Source organism: Oncorhynchus kisutch, unplaced genomic scaffold (assembly GCF_002021735.2).
Source record: "Oncorhynchus kisutch isolate 150728-3 unplaced genomic scaffold, Okis_V2 Okis02a-Okis13b_hom, whole genome shotgun sequence".
Lineage (NCBI taxonomy): Eukaryota > Metazoa > Chordata > Actinopteri > Salmoniformes > Salmonidae > Oncorhynchus > Oncorhynchus kisutch.
The window spans coordinates 12,837,701-12,855,753 of record NW_022261979.1 but is presented as its reverse complement, the minus strand read 5'-3'; the positions used below and the strand labels follow the sequence as shown (position 1 = coordinate 12,855,753).

General features: G+C 50.2%; 1 protein-coding gene across 1 annotated transcript in view; it reads left to right on the top strand.

Annotated features, from left to right (window-relative positions):
• LOC109888372 (vacuolar protein sorting-associated protein 13B-like) overlaps positions 1 to 18,053 on the top strand; it is a 300,473-nt gene that overhangs the window by 133,689 nt on the left and 148,731 nt on the right. Inside the window, 1 exon segment of the mRNA XM_031811830.1 lies at positions 6,139 to 6,495. Within this exon segment, the coding sequence (XP_031667690.1) occupies positions 6,139 to 6,495 (357 nt within the window).

Here is an 18,053-nt window from a genome sequence, read left to right as displayed (position 1 = left end):
TATATAGGGAATAGGGTTCTAGTCTATAGTAGTGCACTATATAGGGAATAGGGTTCTAGTCTATAGTAGTGTACTATATAGGGAATAGGGTTCTAGTCTATAGTAGTGCACTATATAGGGAATAGGGTTCTAGTCTATAGTAGTGTACTATATAGGGAATAGGGTTATAGTCTATAGTAGTGTACTATATAGGGAATAGGGTTCTAGTCTATAGTAGTGCACTATATAGGGAATAGGGTTCTAGTCTATAGTAGTGCACTATATAGGGAATAGGGTTCTAGTCTATAGTAGTGCACTATATAGGGAATAGGGTTCTAGTCTATAGTAGTGCACTATATAGGGAATAGGGTTCTAGTCTATAGTAGTGTACTATATAGGGAATAGGGTTCTAGTCTATAGTAGTGCACTATATAGGGAATAGGGTTCTAGTCTATAGTAGTGTACTATATAGGGAATAGGGTTCTAGTCTATAGTAGTGCACTATATAGGGAATAGGGTTCTAGTCTATAGTAGTGTACTATATAGGGAATAGGGTTATAGTCTATAGTAGTGTACTATATAGGGAATAGGGTTCTAGTCTATAGTAGTGTACTATATAGGGAATAGGGTTCTAGTCTATAGTAGTGCACTATATAGGGAATAGGGTTCTAGTCTATAGTAGTGCACTATATAGGGAATAGGGTTCTAGTCTATAGTAGTGTACTATATAGGGAATAGGGTTTCTAGTCTATAGTAGTGCACTATATAGGGAATAGGGTTCTAGTCTATAGTAGTGCACTATATAGGGAATAGGGTTCTAGTCTATAGTAGTGCACTATATAGGGAATAGGGTTCTAGTCTATAGTAGTGCACTATATAGGGAATAGGGTTCTAGTCTATAGTAGTGCATTATATAGGGAATAGGGTTCTAGTCTATAGTAGTACACTATATAGGGAATAGGGTTCTAGTCTATAGTAGTGCACTATATAGGGAATAGGGTTCTAGTCTATAGTAGTGCACTATATAGGGAATAGGGTTCTAGTCTAAAGTAGTGCACTATATAGGGAATAGGGCCCTGGTCTAAAGTAGTGCTCTATATAGGGAATAGGGCCCTGGTCTAAAGTAGTGCACTATATAGGGAATAGGGCCCTGGTCTAAAGTAGTGCTCTATATAGGGAATAGGGTCTCATTTAGGACTCCCTCCAGGTAGTGTTCCCTAAGGCCCCTCTGATTTGATGCTGTTTAACGAGGTGAGCGTCCATCAGACCAGATGGAGACCACAGTCAGAGGAGAGCAGTTCCCTGTGTTTACAGCAAGCTGCCAGACATTTACTGAGAGCACACGGACCAATCACAGCTCCCCTGCCAAGGATGGAACCTGCAGAGAGGGAACACAAGTAACGTGTGTGTGTGTGTGTGTGTGTGTGTGTGTGTGTGTGAGTGTGTGCGTGCGTGCGTGCGTGCGTGCGTGCGTGCGTGCCGTGCGTGGCGTGCGTGCGTGTGTGTACTGGGATGTAAATGCGATGAGGTTTCAGATCTGACCCTCGCCTTGCTGTGGCCTGCTCAACACACACAACACACACACACACACACACACACAGGGAGGCAGGGAGGGTTCAAGGCTGGACCAGCACTCTCCTCTTCAATCCCTCTCTGCCTTCTTCTTCTCTTCCTGAGGAAACAATCCTGCTCTCCGTCTCTCTTAAAGAACCTCTGACAGTCCTCTGGTTAAAGAACCACTGACAGTCCTCTGGTTAAAGAACCACTGACAGTCCTCTGGTTAAAGAACAACTGACAGTACTCTGACAGTCCTCTGGTTAAAGAACCACTGACAGTCCTCTGACAGTCATCTGGTTAAAGAACCACTGACAGTCCTTTGACAGTCCTCTGGTTAAAGAACCACTGACAGTCCTCTGGTTAAAGAACCACTGACAGTCCTCTGACAGTCCTCTGGTTAAAGAACCACTGGACAGTCCTCTGACAGTCCTCTGGTTAATGAACCACTGACAGTCCTCTGGTTAAAGAACAACTGACAGTACTCTGACAGTCCTCTGGTTAAAGAACCACTGACAGTCCTCTGACAGTCCTCTGGTTAATGAACCACTGACAGTCCTCTGACAGTCCTCTGGATAAAGAACCACTGACAGTCCTCTGGTTAATGAACCACTGAGAGTCCTCTGACAGTAATCTGGTTAAAGCACCACTGACAGTCCTCGGCTGGGTTAAGCACCACTGACAGTCCTCTGGTTTAAAGAACCACTGACAGTCCTCGGCTGGCTTAAAGCACCACTGACAGTCCTCTGGTTAAAGCACCACTGACAGTCCTCTGGTTAAAGAACCACTGACAGTCCTCTGGTTAAAGCACCACTGACAGTCATCTGGTTAAAGAACCACTGACAGTCCTCGGCTGGGTTAAAGAACCACTGACAGTCCTCGGCTGGGTTAAAAGCGCCACTGACAGTCCTCGGCTGGGGTTAAAGAACCACTGACAGTCCTCGGCTGGGTTAAAGCACCACTGACAGTCCTCGGCTGGGTTAAAGAACCACTGACAGTCCTCGGCTGGGTTAAAGCACCACTGACAGTCCTCGGCTGGGTTAAAGAACCACTGACAGTCCTCGGCTGGGTTAAAGAACCACTGACAGTCCTCGGCTGGGTTAAAGAACCACTGACAGTCCTCGGCTGGGTTAAAAGCACCACTGACAGTCCTCGGCTGGGTTAAAAGCACCACTGACAGTCCTCGGCTGGGTTAAAGAACCACTGACAGTCCTCGGCTGGGTTAAAGAACCACTGACAGTCCTCGGCTGGGTTAAAGAACCACTGACAGTCCTCGGCTGGGTTAAAAGCACCACTGACAGTCCTCGGCTGGGTTAAAGAACCACTGACAGTCCTCCTCTGGGTTAAAGAACCACTGACAGTCCTCGGCTGGGTTAAAGCACCATTGACAGTCCTCGGCTGGGTTAAATAACCACTGACAGTTCTCTGCTGGGTTAAAGAACCACTGACAGTCCTCAGCTGGGTTAAAGCACCATTGACAGTCCTCGGCTGGGTTAAAGCACCACTGACAGTCCTCGGCTGGGTTAAAGCACCACTGACAGTCCTCGGCTGGGTTAAAGCACCACTGACAGTCCTCGGCTGGGTTAAAGAACCACTGACAGTCCTCGGCTGGGTTAAAGAACCACTGACAGTCCTCGGCTGGGTTAAAGAACCACTGACAGTCCTCGGCTGGGTTAAAGCACCATTGACAGTCCTCGGCTGGGTTAAAGCACCACTGACAGTCCTCGGCTGGGTTAAAGCACCACTGACAGTCCTCGGCTGGGTTAAAGCACCACTGACAGTCCTCGGCTGGGTTAAAGAACCACTGACAGTCCTCGGCTGGGTTAAAGAACCACTGACAGTCCTCGGCTGGGTTAAAGAACCACTGACAGTCCTCGGCTGGGTTAAAAGCACCACTGACAGTCCTCGGCTGGGTTAAAAGCACCACTGACAGTCCTCGGCTGGGTTAAAGAACCACTGACAGTCCTCGGCTGGGTTAAAGAACCACTGACAGTCCTCGGCTGGGTTAAAGAACCACTGACAGTCCTCGGCTGGGGTTAAAGCACCACTGACAGTCCTCGGCTGGGTTAAAGAACCACTGACAGTCCTCGGCTGGGTTAAAGCACCACTGACAGTCCTCGGCTGGGTTAAAGAACCACTGACAGTCCTCGGCTGGGTTAAAGAACCACTGACAGTCCTCGGCTGGGTTAAAGAACCACTGACAGTCCTCGGCTGGGTTAAAAGCACCACTGACAGTCCTCGGCTGGGTTAAAAGCACCACTGACAGTCCTCGGCTGGGTTAAAGAACCACTGACAGTCCTCGGCTGGGTTAAAGAACCACTGACAGTCCTCGGCTGGGTTAAAGAACCACTGACAGTCCTCGGCTGGGTTAAAAGCACCACTGACAGTCCTCGGCTAGGTTAAAGAACCACTGACAGTCCTCGGCTGGGTTAAAGAACCACTGACAGTCCTCCTCTGGGTTAAAGAACCACTGACAGTCCTCGGCTGGGTTAAAGCACCATTGACAGTCCTCGGCTGGGTTAAATAACCACTGACAGTTCTCTGCTGGGTTAAAGAACCACTGACAGTCCTCAGCTGGGTTAAAGCACCATTGACAGTCCTCGGCTGGGTTAAAGCACCACTGACAGTCCTCGGCTGGGTTAAAGCACCACTGACAGTCCTCGGCTGGGTTAAAGCACCACTGACAGTCCTCGGCTGGGTTAAAGAACCACTGACAGTCCTCGGCTGGGTTAAAGAACCACTGACTGTCCTCGGCTGGGTTAAAGAACCACTGACAGTCCTCGGCTGGGTTAAAAGCACCACTGACAGTCCTCGGCTGGGTTAAAAAGCACCACTGACAGTCCTCGGCTGGGTTAAAGAACCACTGACAGTCCTCGGCTGGGTTAAAGAACCACTGACAGTCCTCGGCTGGGTTAAAGAACCACTGACAGTCCTCGGCTGGGTTAAAAGCACCACTGACAGTCCTCGGCTAGGTTAAAGAACCACTGACAGTCCTCGGCTGGGTTAAAGAACCACTGACAGTCCTCCTCTGGGTTAAAGAACCACTGACAGTTCTCTGCTGGGTTAAAGAACCACTGACAGTCCTCAGCTGGGTTAAAGCACCATTGACAGTCCTCGGCTGGGTTAAAGCACCACTGACAGTCCTCGGCTGGGTTAAAGAACCACTGACAGTCCTCGGCTGGGTTAAAGAACCACTGACTGTCCTTGGCTGGGTTAAAGAACCACTGACAGTCCTCGGCTGGGTTAAAGCACCACTGACAGTCCTCGGCTGGGTTAAAGCACCACTGACAGTCCTCGGCTGGGTTAAAGAACCACTGACAGTCCTCGGCTGGGTTAAAGCACCACTGACAGTCCTCGGCTGGGTTAAAAGCACCACTGACAGTCCTCACCTGCGTGAGACGTGAAGGAACGTCACTCCTGGACAAGGCCTTCTTTTGATGTCCCAACGAACATGACGGAAGGACCACATCTTTCTTTCATTAATCCAGATTTCCGTGCGCTGCCTTTCCCCCTCTCTCAGTACACAGTGAGCTTAAAGAGGCTACCTTTGAAGGCAAAGGTATCTTCTGGCTGGACTTCCAGATGATTCTATAGGAGCTGGGTGTAAAGAGTCAGAGAGGTGGTATCTTCTGGCTGGACTTCCAGATGATTCTATAGGAGCTGGGTGTAAAGAGTCAGAGAGGTGGTATCTTCTGGCTGGACTTCCAGATGATTCTATAGGAGCTGGGTGTAAAGAGTCAGAGAGGTGGTATCTTCTGGCTGGACTTCCAGATGATTCTATAGGAGCTGGATGTAAAGAGTCAGAGAGGTGGTATCTTCTGGCTGGACTTCCAGATGATTCTATAGGAGCTGGATGTAAAGAGTCAGAGAGGTGGTATCTTCTGGCTGGACTTCCAGATGATTCTATAGGAGCTGGATGTAAAGAGTTAGAGAGGTGGTATCCTGTGCAGAGCATTAACCTGCTCCTATAAAGGTTAGGTTGTTGCTATTGAGCTGGCCTGGCCCAGTTGGTGGTACCATTGAGGTGGCCTTGCCCAGTTGGTGGTACCATTGAGCTGCCCGGTTGGTGGTACCATTGAGCTGGGCTGGCCCGGTTGGTGGTGCCATTGAGCTGTCCTGGCCCGGTTGGTGGTGCCATTGAGCTGGCCTGGTCCGGTTGGTGGTGCCATTGAGCTGTCCTGGCCCGGTTGGTGGTGCCATTGAGCTGGGCTGGCCCGGTTGGTGGTACCATTGAGCTGGGCTGGCCCGGTTGGTGGTACCATTGAGCTGGGCTGGCCCGGTTGGTGGTACCATTGAGCTGGGCTGGCCCGGTTGGTGGTACCATTGAGCTGGGCTGGCCCGGTTGGTGGTACCATTGAGCTGGGCTGGCCCGGTTGGTAACGCTGTCTTCTGTTAATATTTAGTATTACGGTAACTCTGTCTTCTGTTAATATTTAGTATTACGGTAACTCTGTCTTCTGTTAATATTTAGTTTTACGGTAACTCTGTCTCCTGTTAATATTTAGTATTACGGTAACTCTGTCTTCTGTTAATATTTAGTTTTACGGTAACTCTGTCTTCTGTTAATATTTAGTTTTACGGTAACTCTGTCTTCTGTTCGTCCAGCGGAGCTGAACGTGGAGCTGTCCCGGCCCCTGAAGGTGAACCCTACGCTGGTGAAACTGGAGCAGACCAAGGCCTACCTGAGGAGGGTCCTACCTCATCACTACTGGGAGGCTCCCAAACCCCCCTCCACCCCTCATTCCTCCCCCAGTAGGACCTCGTCCTCCTCTCCCCATCGTCCCGACCCCTCCCACCTCAGCTCCCTAAGATCCCTGGCACCCTTCCACAAGGTGTCCCTCCGCACCGCCCAGATCGTGGTTGTCATGGAGACCGAGTCGCACCCTGCCCGGCCCAGCCTGACCTGGTCAGTGTCGGCTATGAAGGGTACCATGAACATGAAGACTGGGCCCAAGTTAGACGGTAAGAGCTTTAAACATTTAGCTTCCCTGTTGTCTTTTTACGGTTGAAAAATGCAGCTCCCCCTCTCTCTTCTCCTCCCTCTCTCTTCTCCTCCCTCGCTCTTATCTCCCTCTCGCTCTTCTCCTCCCTCTCTCTTCTCCTCCCTCTCTCTTCTCCTCCCTCTCTCTTCTCCTCCCTCGCTCTTCTCTCCCTCTCGCTCTGCTCCTCCCTCTCTCTTCTCCTCCCTCTCTCTTCTCCTCCCTCTCTCTTCTCCTCCCTCGCTCTTCTCTCCCTCTCGCTCTTCTCCCCCTCTCTCTTCTCCCCCTCTCTCTTCTCCTCCCTCGCTCTTCTCTCCCTCTCTCTTTTCTCCTCCCTCGCTCTTCTCTCCTCCCTCGCTCTTCTCTCCTCCCTCGCTCTTCTCTCCTCCCTCGCTCTTCTCTCCCTCTCGCTCTTCTCTCCCTCTCTCTTATCTCATCTCCCTTCTTCTCCTTCTTTCTCCCCCCTCTTTTCTCTCCCCCTCTCTCTTTCTCTCCCTCTCTTCTCCCCCCCATTTTTCTCTCTTCTCTCTTCTCTTCTCTCCCCCTCTTCTCCTTCTTTCTCTCTCTCTCTTCTCTCCCCCTTCCCTCCTCTCTTCTCTCCCCCTCTTCTCCTTCTTTCTCTCTCTTCTCTTCTCTCCCCCTTCCCCCTCTCCTCTCTTCTCTCCCCCTTCCCCCTCTCCTCTCTTCTCTTCCCCTCTTCACCTTCTTTCCCTCTCTTCTCTTCTCCCCCCCTTCCCTCCTCTCCTCTCTTCTCTCCCCCCTTCCCCCTCTCCTCTCTTCTCTCCCCCTCTTCTCCTTCTTTCTCTCTCTCTCTCTTCTCTCCCCCTTCCCTCCTCTCTTCTCTTCTCTCACCCTCTTCTCCTTCTTTCTCTCCCCCCGTTCTCCCCCCCTCTCTTCTCTTCTCTCCCCCTCTTCTCCTTCTTTCTCTCCCTCCGTTCTCCCCCCCTCCTCTCTTCTCCTTCTTTCTCTCCCCCCGTTCTCCCCCCCCTCCTCTCTTCTCCTTCTCTCTCTCAGAGTAACCTTCTCTCCCAGTTCATATTATTGTCTCAGGGGCAGCTCAGGTTCCTCTACCTCTGCTCTATGAGGACTACACCTCGAGGCACCTGGGAAGTGAAGTCCCAGTACAGTTCTATGAGGACTACACCTCGAGGCACCTGGGAAGTGAAGTCCCAGTACAGTTCTATGAGGACTACACCTCGAGGCACCTGGGAAGTGAAGTCCCAGTACAGTTCTATGAGGACTACACCTCGAGGCACCTGGGAAGTGAAGTCCCAGTACAGCTGGTTAGGAGAGATATCACACCTTAGTGACATTAACCAGCTGGTTAGGAGAGATATGACACAAATTATTGTCTAGTCTTGTTTTTCCTGTAGGCAAGGGGCTGCCCTATACCTGCACCTAGAGGGGAGTAGTTTACTGTCCAGGTACAGGGGATCTCATCAAGCCTGTCTGTCTGTCTCCTAGTACCTTGGTGAGGGCCCTGACCTTAAAGATCTCATCAAGCCTGTCTGTCTGACTCCTAGTACCTTGCTGAGGGCCCTTAAAGATCTCATCAAGCCTGTCTGTCTGACTCCTAGTACCTTGCTGAGGGCCCTTAAAGATCTCATCAAGCCTGTCTGTCTGTCTCCTAGTACCTTGGTGAGGGCCCTTAAAGATCTCATCAAGCCTGTCTGTTTGTCTCCTAGTACCTTGCTGTCTGTGGCTATAGTCCTTCTCAACATATTTCTCTGTCTGACAGCAATACTACCAAACCACCAAACAACACAAGAGGTTAAAATACTCTCAATGAAAGATTTGTAGAGTCCAAGCCCCTGTCATGTGACCTGGGTGAGGCGTAGCTGGGAAGTTAAAGGTCTCTGTGGTTTTGTTTCGCCACAACAAAGTCCTCCTGAATAGAACACAGGAAACGGACCATGATGCATCACTGTTGTGTTCTCCGATCCGTAACCACAACGTTACCATGGAGGAATGAGCTGTTCCTGGTCAGGCAAGATATTTTTTCTGTTTCCCAAATGGCACCTTCTTCACTACGTAGTGCACTACTCCATAGGCCTCTGGTCTAAAGGAGTGCACTACTCCATAGGGCTCTGTTCTAAAGTAGTGCACTACTCCATAGGGCTCTGGTCTAAAGTAGTGCACTACCCCATAGGGCTCTGGTCTAAAGTAGTGCACTACCCCATAGGGCTCTGGTCTAAAGTAGTGCACTACCCCATAGGGCTCTGGTCTAAAGTAGTGCCCTACCCCATAGGGCTCTGTTCTAAAGTAGTGCCCTACCCCATAGGGCTCTGGTCTAAATTAGTGCCATCTGACTAAACCTCTCTGACTAAACCTCTCTGACTAAACCTCCCTGACCGGACCTCCCTGACTAAACCTCCCTGACCGGACCTCTCTGACTAAACCTCTCTGACTAAACCTCTCTGACTAATCTCTCTGACTAAATATCTCTGACTAAACCTCTCTGACTAAACCTCTCTGACTAAATCTCACTGACCGGACCTCTCTGACCAGACCTCTCTGACTAAACCTCTCTGACTAAATCTCTCTGACTAAACCTCTCTGACTAAACCTCTCTGACTAAACATCTCTGACTAAACCTCTCTGACTAAACCTCTCTGACTAAACCTCTCTGACTAAACCTCTCTGACCGGACCTCTCTGACTAAACCTCTCTGACCGGACCTATCTGACTAAACCTCTCTGACTAAACCTCTCTGACCGGACCTCTCTGACTAAACCTCTCTGACCGGACCTCTCTGACCGGACCTCTCTGACTAAACCTCTCTGACTAAACCTCTCTGACTAAAACTCTCTGACCGGACCTCTCTGACTAAACCTCTCTGACCGGACCTCTCTGACTAAATCTCTCTGACTAAACCTCTCTGACTAAAACTCTCTGACCGGACCTCTCTGACTAAATCTCTTTGACTAAACCTCTTTGACTAAACCTCTCTGACTAAACCTCTCTGACCGGACCTCTCTGACTAAACCTCTCTGACTAAACCTCTCTGACCGGACCTCTCTGACTAAACCTCTCTGATCGGACCTCTCTGACCGGACCTATCTGACTAAATCTCTTTGACTAAACCTCTTTGACTAAACCTCTCTGACTAAACCTCTCTGACTAAACCTCTCTGACTAAACCTCTCTGACTAAATCTCTTTGACTAAACCTCTTTGACTAAACCTCTTTGACTAAACCTCTCTGACTAAACCTCTCTGACTAAACCTCTCTGACTGGACCTCTCTGACTAAACCTCTCTGACTAAACCTCTCTGACTAAACCTCTCTGACTAAACCTCTCTGACCGGACCTCTCTGACTAAACCTCTCTGACTAAACCTCTCTGACTAAACCTCTCTGACCGGACCTCTCTGACCGGACCTCTCTGACCGGACCTCTCTGACTAAACCTCTCTGACTAAACCTCTCTGACCGGACCTCTCTGACTAAACCTCTCTGACTAAACCTCTCTGACCAGACCTCTCTGACTAAACCTCTCTGACTAAACCTCTCTGACTAATCCTCTCTGACTAAACCTCTCTGACCGGACCTCTCTGACCGGACCTCTCTGACTAAACCTCTCTGACTAAATCTCTCTGACCGGACCTCTCTGACCGGACCTCTCTGACCGGACCTCTCTGACCGGACCTCTCTGACCGGACCTCTCTGACTAAACCTCTCTGACTAAACCTCTCTGACTAAACCTCTCTGACCGGACCTCTCTGACCGGACCTCTCTGACCGGACCTCTCTGACTAAACCTCTCTGACTAAACCTCTCTGACTAAACCTCTCTGACTAAATCTCTTTGACTAAACCTCTTTGACTAAACCTCTTTGACTAAACCTCTCTGACTAAACCTCTCTGACTAAACCTCTCTGACTAAACCTCTCTGACTAAACCTCTCTGACTAAACCTCTCTGACCGGACCTCTTTGACTAAACCTCTCTGACTAAACCTCTCTGACTAAACCTCTCTGACCGGACCTCTCTGACCGGACCTCTCTGACCGGACCTCTCTGACTAAACCTCTCTGACTAAATCTCTCTGACCGGACCTCTCTGACCGGACCTCTCTGACCGGACCTCTCTGACCGGACCTCTCTGACCGGACCTCTCTGACTAAACCTCTCTGACTAAACCTCTCTGACTAAACCTCTCTGACTAAACCTCTCTGACCGGACCTCTCTGACCGGACCTCTCTGACCGGACCTCTCTGACTAAACCTCTCTGACTAAACCTCTCTGACTAAATCTCTTTGACTAAACCTCTTTGACTAAACCTCTTTGACTAAACCTCTCTGACTAAACCTCTCTGACTAAACCTCTCTGACTAAACCTCTCTGACTGGACCTCTCTGACTAAACCTCTCTGACTAAACCTCTCTGACTAAACCTCTCTGACTAAACCTCTCTGACCGGACCTCTCTGACTAAACCTCTCTGACTAAACCTCTCTGACTAAACCTCTCTGACCGGACCTCTCTGACCGGACCTCTCTGACCGGACCTCTCTGACCGGACCTCTCTGACTAAACCTCTCTGACTAAACCTCTCTGACTAAACCTCTCTGACCAGACCTCTCTGACTAAACCTCTCTGACTAAACCTCTCTGACTAATCCTCTCTGACTAAACCTCTCTGACCGGACCTCTCTGACCGGACCTCTCTGACTAAACCTCTCTGACTAAATCTCTCTGACCGGACCTCTCTGACCGGACCTCTCTGACCGGACCTCTCTGACCGGACCTCTCTGACTAAACCTCTCTGACTAAACCTCTCTGACTAAACCTCTCTGACTAAACCTCTCTGACCGGACCTCTCTGACCGGACCTCTCTGACCGGACCTCTCTGACTAAACCTCTCTGACTAAACCTCTCTGACTAAACCTCTCTGACTAAACCTCTCTGACCGGACCTCTCTGACCGGACCTCTCTGACCGGACCTCTCTGACTAAACCTCTCTGACTAAACCTCTCTGACTAAACCTCTCTGACTAAATCTCTCTGACTAAACCTATCTGACTAAATCTCTCTGACTAAACCTCTCTGACTAAACCTCTCTGACTAAACCTCTCTGTTTCTGCTGTTTATATTGTTTGTTCATCACCATGTGGTGTTTTGATGTTTCCAGAAGGTTTGTCAGGGTTTCCTCCCTAAGCTGTGTTGAGACAAGAAGTTCAGAGCAGCAAGTCTCTCAGATCCCCTTTCCGTTTCTCGGTTTCTCTGTACGCACGTAAACCACCGGCCGCCAAGAACAACGGCTGCTTTGGTGTCGTGTACATCGAGAAGACCTGTCCCATTATGGTCGGTACCAGGACCAGAGAGTTCTGTTACTGTTACAACACACTGACACGTTATGGTCAGTACCAGAACCAGAGAGTTCTGTTACAACACACTGACACGTTATGGTCGGTACCAGAACCAGAGAGTTCTGTTACAACACACTGACACGTTATGGTCAGTACCAGAACCAGAGAGTTCTGTTACAACACACTGACACGTTATGGTCAGTACCAGAACCAGAGAGTTCTGTTACAACACACTGACACGTTAAGGTCGGTACCAGGAGCAGAGCAGAGACTACTTTATCCTAGACAGGTCATTGATGGAGAGAGGGATGGAGGGAGGGAGGAGGATGGATGGAGGGAGGGATGGAGGGAGGAAGAGAGGAGGAGGGAGGGAGGGAGGGAGGGAGGGAGGGAGGGAGAGGGAGGGAGAGGGAGAGAGGGAGAGAGAGGGAGAGAGGGAGGGAGGGAGGGAGAGAGAAGGATGGATGGAGGGAGAGAGAAGGATGGATGGAGGGAGAGAGAAGGATGGATGGAGGGAGGGAGGGAGGAAGAGAGAGAAGGATGGTTGGATGGAGAGAGGGAGCTCCAGGATATGTCCTGGCAGTATCAACCTACTATCAGGCCAATAACAGGAGATGGGTAGAAAGGCATATTGGGGTCTGGAAGTCACTTCTGTTCACTGAACATAGGGGGTTAGAGGGGGTGGGGAGGGAACGGGGGAGGACAGAGTTTCTCTCGGGGGGGGGGGGGGGGCAGAGTTTCTCTGGGGGGGAACGGGGGAGGACAGAGTTTCTCTTGAGGGGGGGGGGCAGAGTTTCTCTGGGGGGAGAGGGGGCACGGGGGAGGACAGAGTTTCTCTTGAGGGGGGAGGACAGAGTTTCTCTGGGGGGGAACGGGGGAGGACAGAGTTTCTCTTGAGGGGGGGGGGACATAGTTTCTCTGGGGGGAGAGGGGGCACGGGGGAGGACAGAGTTTCTCTGGGGGGAGAGGGGGCACGGGGGAGGACAGAGGTTCTTTGGGGGGTGGGGAGGGAACGGGGGAGGACAGAGGTTCTCTGGGGGGGTGGGGAGGGAATAGGGGAGGACAGAGTTTCTCGGGGGGGGTGGGGAGGGAATAGGGGAGGACAGAGTTTCTCGGGGGGGGTGGGGAGGGAATAGGGGAGGACAGAGGTTCTTTGGGGGGTGGGGAGGGAATAGGGGAGGACAGAGTTTCTCTGGGCTTTTAAACCCATCTGCTTCACAGATGTTATATAGGGTTACTTCAGATAAAATGATTGTCAAATATTTTAATTAAAACCTCAACAATTTGCACTTGTTTACTCAAATCTACATAACTCCGCAGTGAGAACATTCTTGACGCTGTGGCCTGCGCTGATTTTCAACAGCTTTTCAGCTTTCATCCATTTTTGATGTGTTGCCTTTTATAAACACTGTTTCAAAACACTCAGCATGGAAAAACAACGAGAGAGGGGGGGGGGGGGGATGGAGGGAGAGAGAGGGGGATGGGGAGGGAGAGAGAGAGAGGGGGAGGGAGAGAGAGAGAGGGGGAGGGAGAGAGAGAGAGGGAGGGAGAGGGATGGAGAGAGAGGGAGGGAGAGAGATGGAGAGGGATGGAGAGAGAGGGAGGGAGAGAGATGGAGAGAGAGGGAGGGGGAGAGGGGGAGGGAGAGAGAGAGGGAGGGAAGGTGACAGAGTTGTGTTTTCTATGAAAGCTAATCCCTGGTTGGAGGAGGATGACAGCTCTTTAGCTGTGGGGTTCTGACATCTCGCCTGTCGAGAAGAGATTTATCACTAAGTGATTCTGTTGTTGACTATAAACACCATGTCCTCTTGGTGCAGAGCTTCATGTCCACTAGTCAGGCTGATGGTCATGGAGACACACTGAGACATTTCTTCCTAGTCTGACCCAGGCTGATGGTCATGGAGACCCATGAGACGTAGATGTTTCTCGTCGTCACTAGATGTTTCTCGTCGTCTCTAGATGTTTCTCATCGTTTCTAGATGTTTCTCATCGTTTCTAGATGTTTCTCATCGTCACTAGATGTTTCTCGTGGTCTCTAGATGTTTCTAGATGTTTATCTTGGTCTCTAGATGTTTCTCTTCGTCTCTAGATGTTTCTCGTGGTCTCTAGATGTTTCTAGATGTTTCTCGTGGTCTCTAGATGTTTCTTGCCATCTCTAGATGTTTCTCGTCGTCTCTAGATGTTTCTCGTTGTCTCTAGATGTTTCTCATCGTCTCGAGATGTTTCTCGTGGTCTCTAGATGTTTCTCATCGTCTCTAGATGTTTCTCATCGTCTCTAGATGTTTCTCGTGGTCTCTAGATGTTTCTCATCGTTTCTAGATGTTTCTCATCGTCTCTAGATGTTTCTTGTGGTCTCTAGATGTTTCTAGATGTTTCTCTTGGTCTCTAGATGTTTCTCATCGTCTCTAGATGTTTCTCATCGTCTCCAGATGTTTCTCTTGGTCTCTAGATGTTTCTCATCATCTCTAGATGTTTCTAGATGTTTCTCATTGTTTCTCATAATCTCTAGATGTTTCCTGTCTGTCTGTCCTATACCACATCAAGGTGTGTGTGAATAGCCAGGACAGTCTGTTGTCTCATGGTCCTGGGTATCAGGACATTATATCACCAGTCTGTTGTCTCATGGTCCTGAGTATCAGGACATTATGTCACCAGTCTGTTGTCTCATGGTCCTGGGTATCAGGACATTATATCACCAGTCTACTGTCTCATGGTCCTGGGTATCAGGACATTATATCACCAGTCTGTTGTCTCATGGTCCTGGGTATCAGGACATTATATCACCAGTCTGTTGTCTCATGGTCCTGGGTAGGAGGACATTATATCACCAGTCTGTTGTCTCATGGTCCTGGGTAGGAGGACATTATGTCACCAGTCTGTTGTCTCATGGTCCTGGGTATCAGGACATTATATCACCAGTCTACTGTCTCATGGTCCTGGGTAGGAGGACATTATATCACCAGTCTGTTGTCTCATGGTCCTGGGTATCAGGACTTTATGTCACCAGTCTACTGTCTCATGGTCCTGGGTATCAGGACATTATATCACCAGTATGTTGTCTCATGGTCCTGGGTATCAGGACATTATGTCACCAGTCTGTTGTCTCATGGTCCTGGGTATCAGGACATTATGTCACCAGTCTACTGTCTCATGGTCCTGGGTATCAGGACATTATATCACCAGTCTGTTGTCTCATGGTCCTGGGTATCATGACATTATATCACCAGTCTGTTGTCTCATGGTCCTGGGTAGGAGGACATTATATCACCAGTCTGTTGTCTCATGGTCCTGGGTATCAGGACATTATATCACCAGTCTGTTGTCTCATGGTCCTGGGTAGGAGGACATTATATCACCAGTCTGTTGTCTCATGGTCCTGGGTAGGAGGACATTATATCACCAGTCTGGTCTGTTGTCTCATGGTCCTGGGTACGAGGACATTATATCACCAGTCTGTTGTCTCATGGTCCTGGGTATCAGGACATTATGTCACCAGTCTGTTGTCTCATGGTCCTGGGTATCAGGACATTATATCACCAGTATACTGTCTCATGGTCCTGGGTATCAGGACATTATATCACCAGTCTGTTGTCTCATGGTCCTGGGTATCAGGACATTATATCACCAGTCTGTTGTCTCATGGTCCTGGGTAGGAGGACATTATATCACCAGTCTGTTGTCTCATGGTCCTGGGTATCAGGACATTATATCACCAGTCTGTTGTCTCATGGGGGACATCCCCTCTCTCACACACAGTCCCTGCCTCCCCCTGCCTCTCTCTCTCTCACACACAGTCCCTGCCCCCCCTGCCTCTCTCTCTCTCACACACAGTCCCTGCCTCCCCCTGCCTCTCTCTCTCTCACACACAGTCCCTGCCTCTCTCTCTCTCTCACACAGTCCCTGCCCCCCCTGCCTCTCTCTCTCTCACACAGTCCCTGCCTCCCCCCTGCCTCTCTCTCTCTCACACACAGTCCCTGCCTCCCCCTGCCTCTCTCTCTCTCACACACAGTCCCTGCCTCCCCCCTGCCTCTCTCTCTCTCACACAGTCCCTGTCTCCCCCCCTGCCTCTCTCTCTCTCACACACAGTCCCTACCTCTCTCTCTCTATCTCTCTCTCTCTCACACACAGTCCCTGTCTCCCCCCTGCCTCTCTCTCTCTCACACACAGTCCCTGCCTCCCCCTGCCTCTCTCTCTCTCACACACAGTCCCTGTCTCTCCCCCTGCCTCTCTCTCTCTCTCTCTCTCTCTCACACAGTCCCTGCCTCCCCCTGCCTCTCTCTCTCACACACAGTCCCTGCCCCCCCCCTGCCTCTCTCTCTCTCACACACAGTCCCTGCCCCCCCCTGCCTCTCTCTCTCACACACACAGTCCCTGCCTCCCCCGGCCTCTCTCTCTCTCTCTCTCTCACACACAGTCCCTGCCCCCCCCTGCCTCTCTCTCTCTCACACACAGTCCCTGCCCCCCCCTGCCTCTCTCTCTCTCACACACAGTCCCTGTCTCCCCCTGCCTCTCTCTCTCTCTCTCTCTCTCTCTCTCTCTCACACACAGTCCCTGCCTCCCCCTGCCTCTCTCTCTCTCTCTCTCTCTCTCTCACACACAGTCTCTGCCTCCCCCCCTGCCTCTCTCTCTCTCACACACAGTCCCTGCCTCCCCCTGCCTCTCTCTCTCACACAGTCCCCCCCCCCCCCTGCCTTTGGTAACATGTTGAAGTCTTGGCTCAGCTCTTCAGGATCCATTTCATTTCGTTTGGCCCGTGCCTCCCAGTGAGATCGTTTTCCAAACTCAAAACACATGAAGTGGATAGAGACACAGAGCTGCAGAGCCACCTTAAATCCCCTGGCAACAACAGCTGGCCTTTAGTGGTCCTGGGACATAACAGATGGGGTGTTGGGTGTTTCTGCTCTGATGGCCCTGATGGTCTCAGTCTAATGTCTGTAACATAATGGGACCTGACGGCCCTGTGTGTCTCCGTACCCTCCAGAGATCTATGGCTTTAACATAATGGGACCTGACGGCCCTGTGTGTCTCCATACCCTCCAGAGATCTATGGCTTTAACATAATGGGACTGACAGCCCTGTGTGTCTCCATACCCTCCAGAGATCTATGGCTTTAACATAATGGGACTGACAGCCCTGTGTGTCTCCATACCCTCCAGAGATCTATGGCTTTAACACAATGGGACTGACAGCCCTGTGTGTCTCCATACCCTCCAGAGATCTATGGCTTTAACATATGGGACTGACAGCCCTGTGTGTCTCCATACCGTCCAGAGACATGTGGCTGTAACATATGGGGCTGACAGCCCTGTGTGTCTCCATACCGTCCAGAGACATATGGCTGTAACATATGGGACTGACAGCCCTGTGTGTCCCCATACCGTCCAGAGATCTATTGTCTCAAGTCTCCTTTCAGTTGGTCTCGACTACGTAATGATCTGTTTCTCTCTCATAAACTTCACAGTCACACAAGACACCACTCACAAGTGTTGTACAGAAGGACCCATGACAAGTGTTGTACAGAAGGACCCATGACAAGTGTTGTACAGAAGGACACATGACAAGTGTTGTACAGAAGGACCCATGACAAGTGTTGTACAGAAGGACCCATGACAAGTGTTGTACAGAAGGACCCATGATAAGTGTTGTACAGAAAGACACATGACAAGTGTTGTACAGAAGGACACATGACAAGTGTTGTACAGAAGGACACATGACAAGTGTTGTACAGAAGGACACATGACAAGTGTTGTACAGAAGGACACATGACAAGTGTTGTACAGAAGGACACATGACAAGTGTTGTACAGAAGGACACATGACAAGTGGTGTACAGAAGGACACATGACAAGTGTTGTACAGAAGGACACATGACAAGTGTTGTACAGAATGACACATGACAAGTGTTGTACAGAAGGACACATGACAAGTGTTGTACAGAAGGACACATGACAAGTGTTGTACAGAAGGACCCATGACAAGTGTTGTACAGAAGGACCCATGACAAGTGTTGTACAGAAGGACCCATGACAAGTGTTGTACAGAAGGACCCATGACAAGTGTTGTACAGAAAGACACATGACAAGTGTTGTACAGAAGGACACATGACAAGTGTTGTACAGAAGGACACATGACAAGTGTTGTACAGAAGGACACATGACAAGTGTTGTACAGAAGGACACATGACAAGTGTTGTACATAAGGACACATGACAAGTGGTGTACAGAAGGACACATGACAAGTGTTGT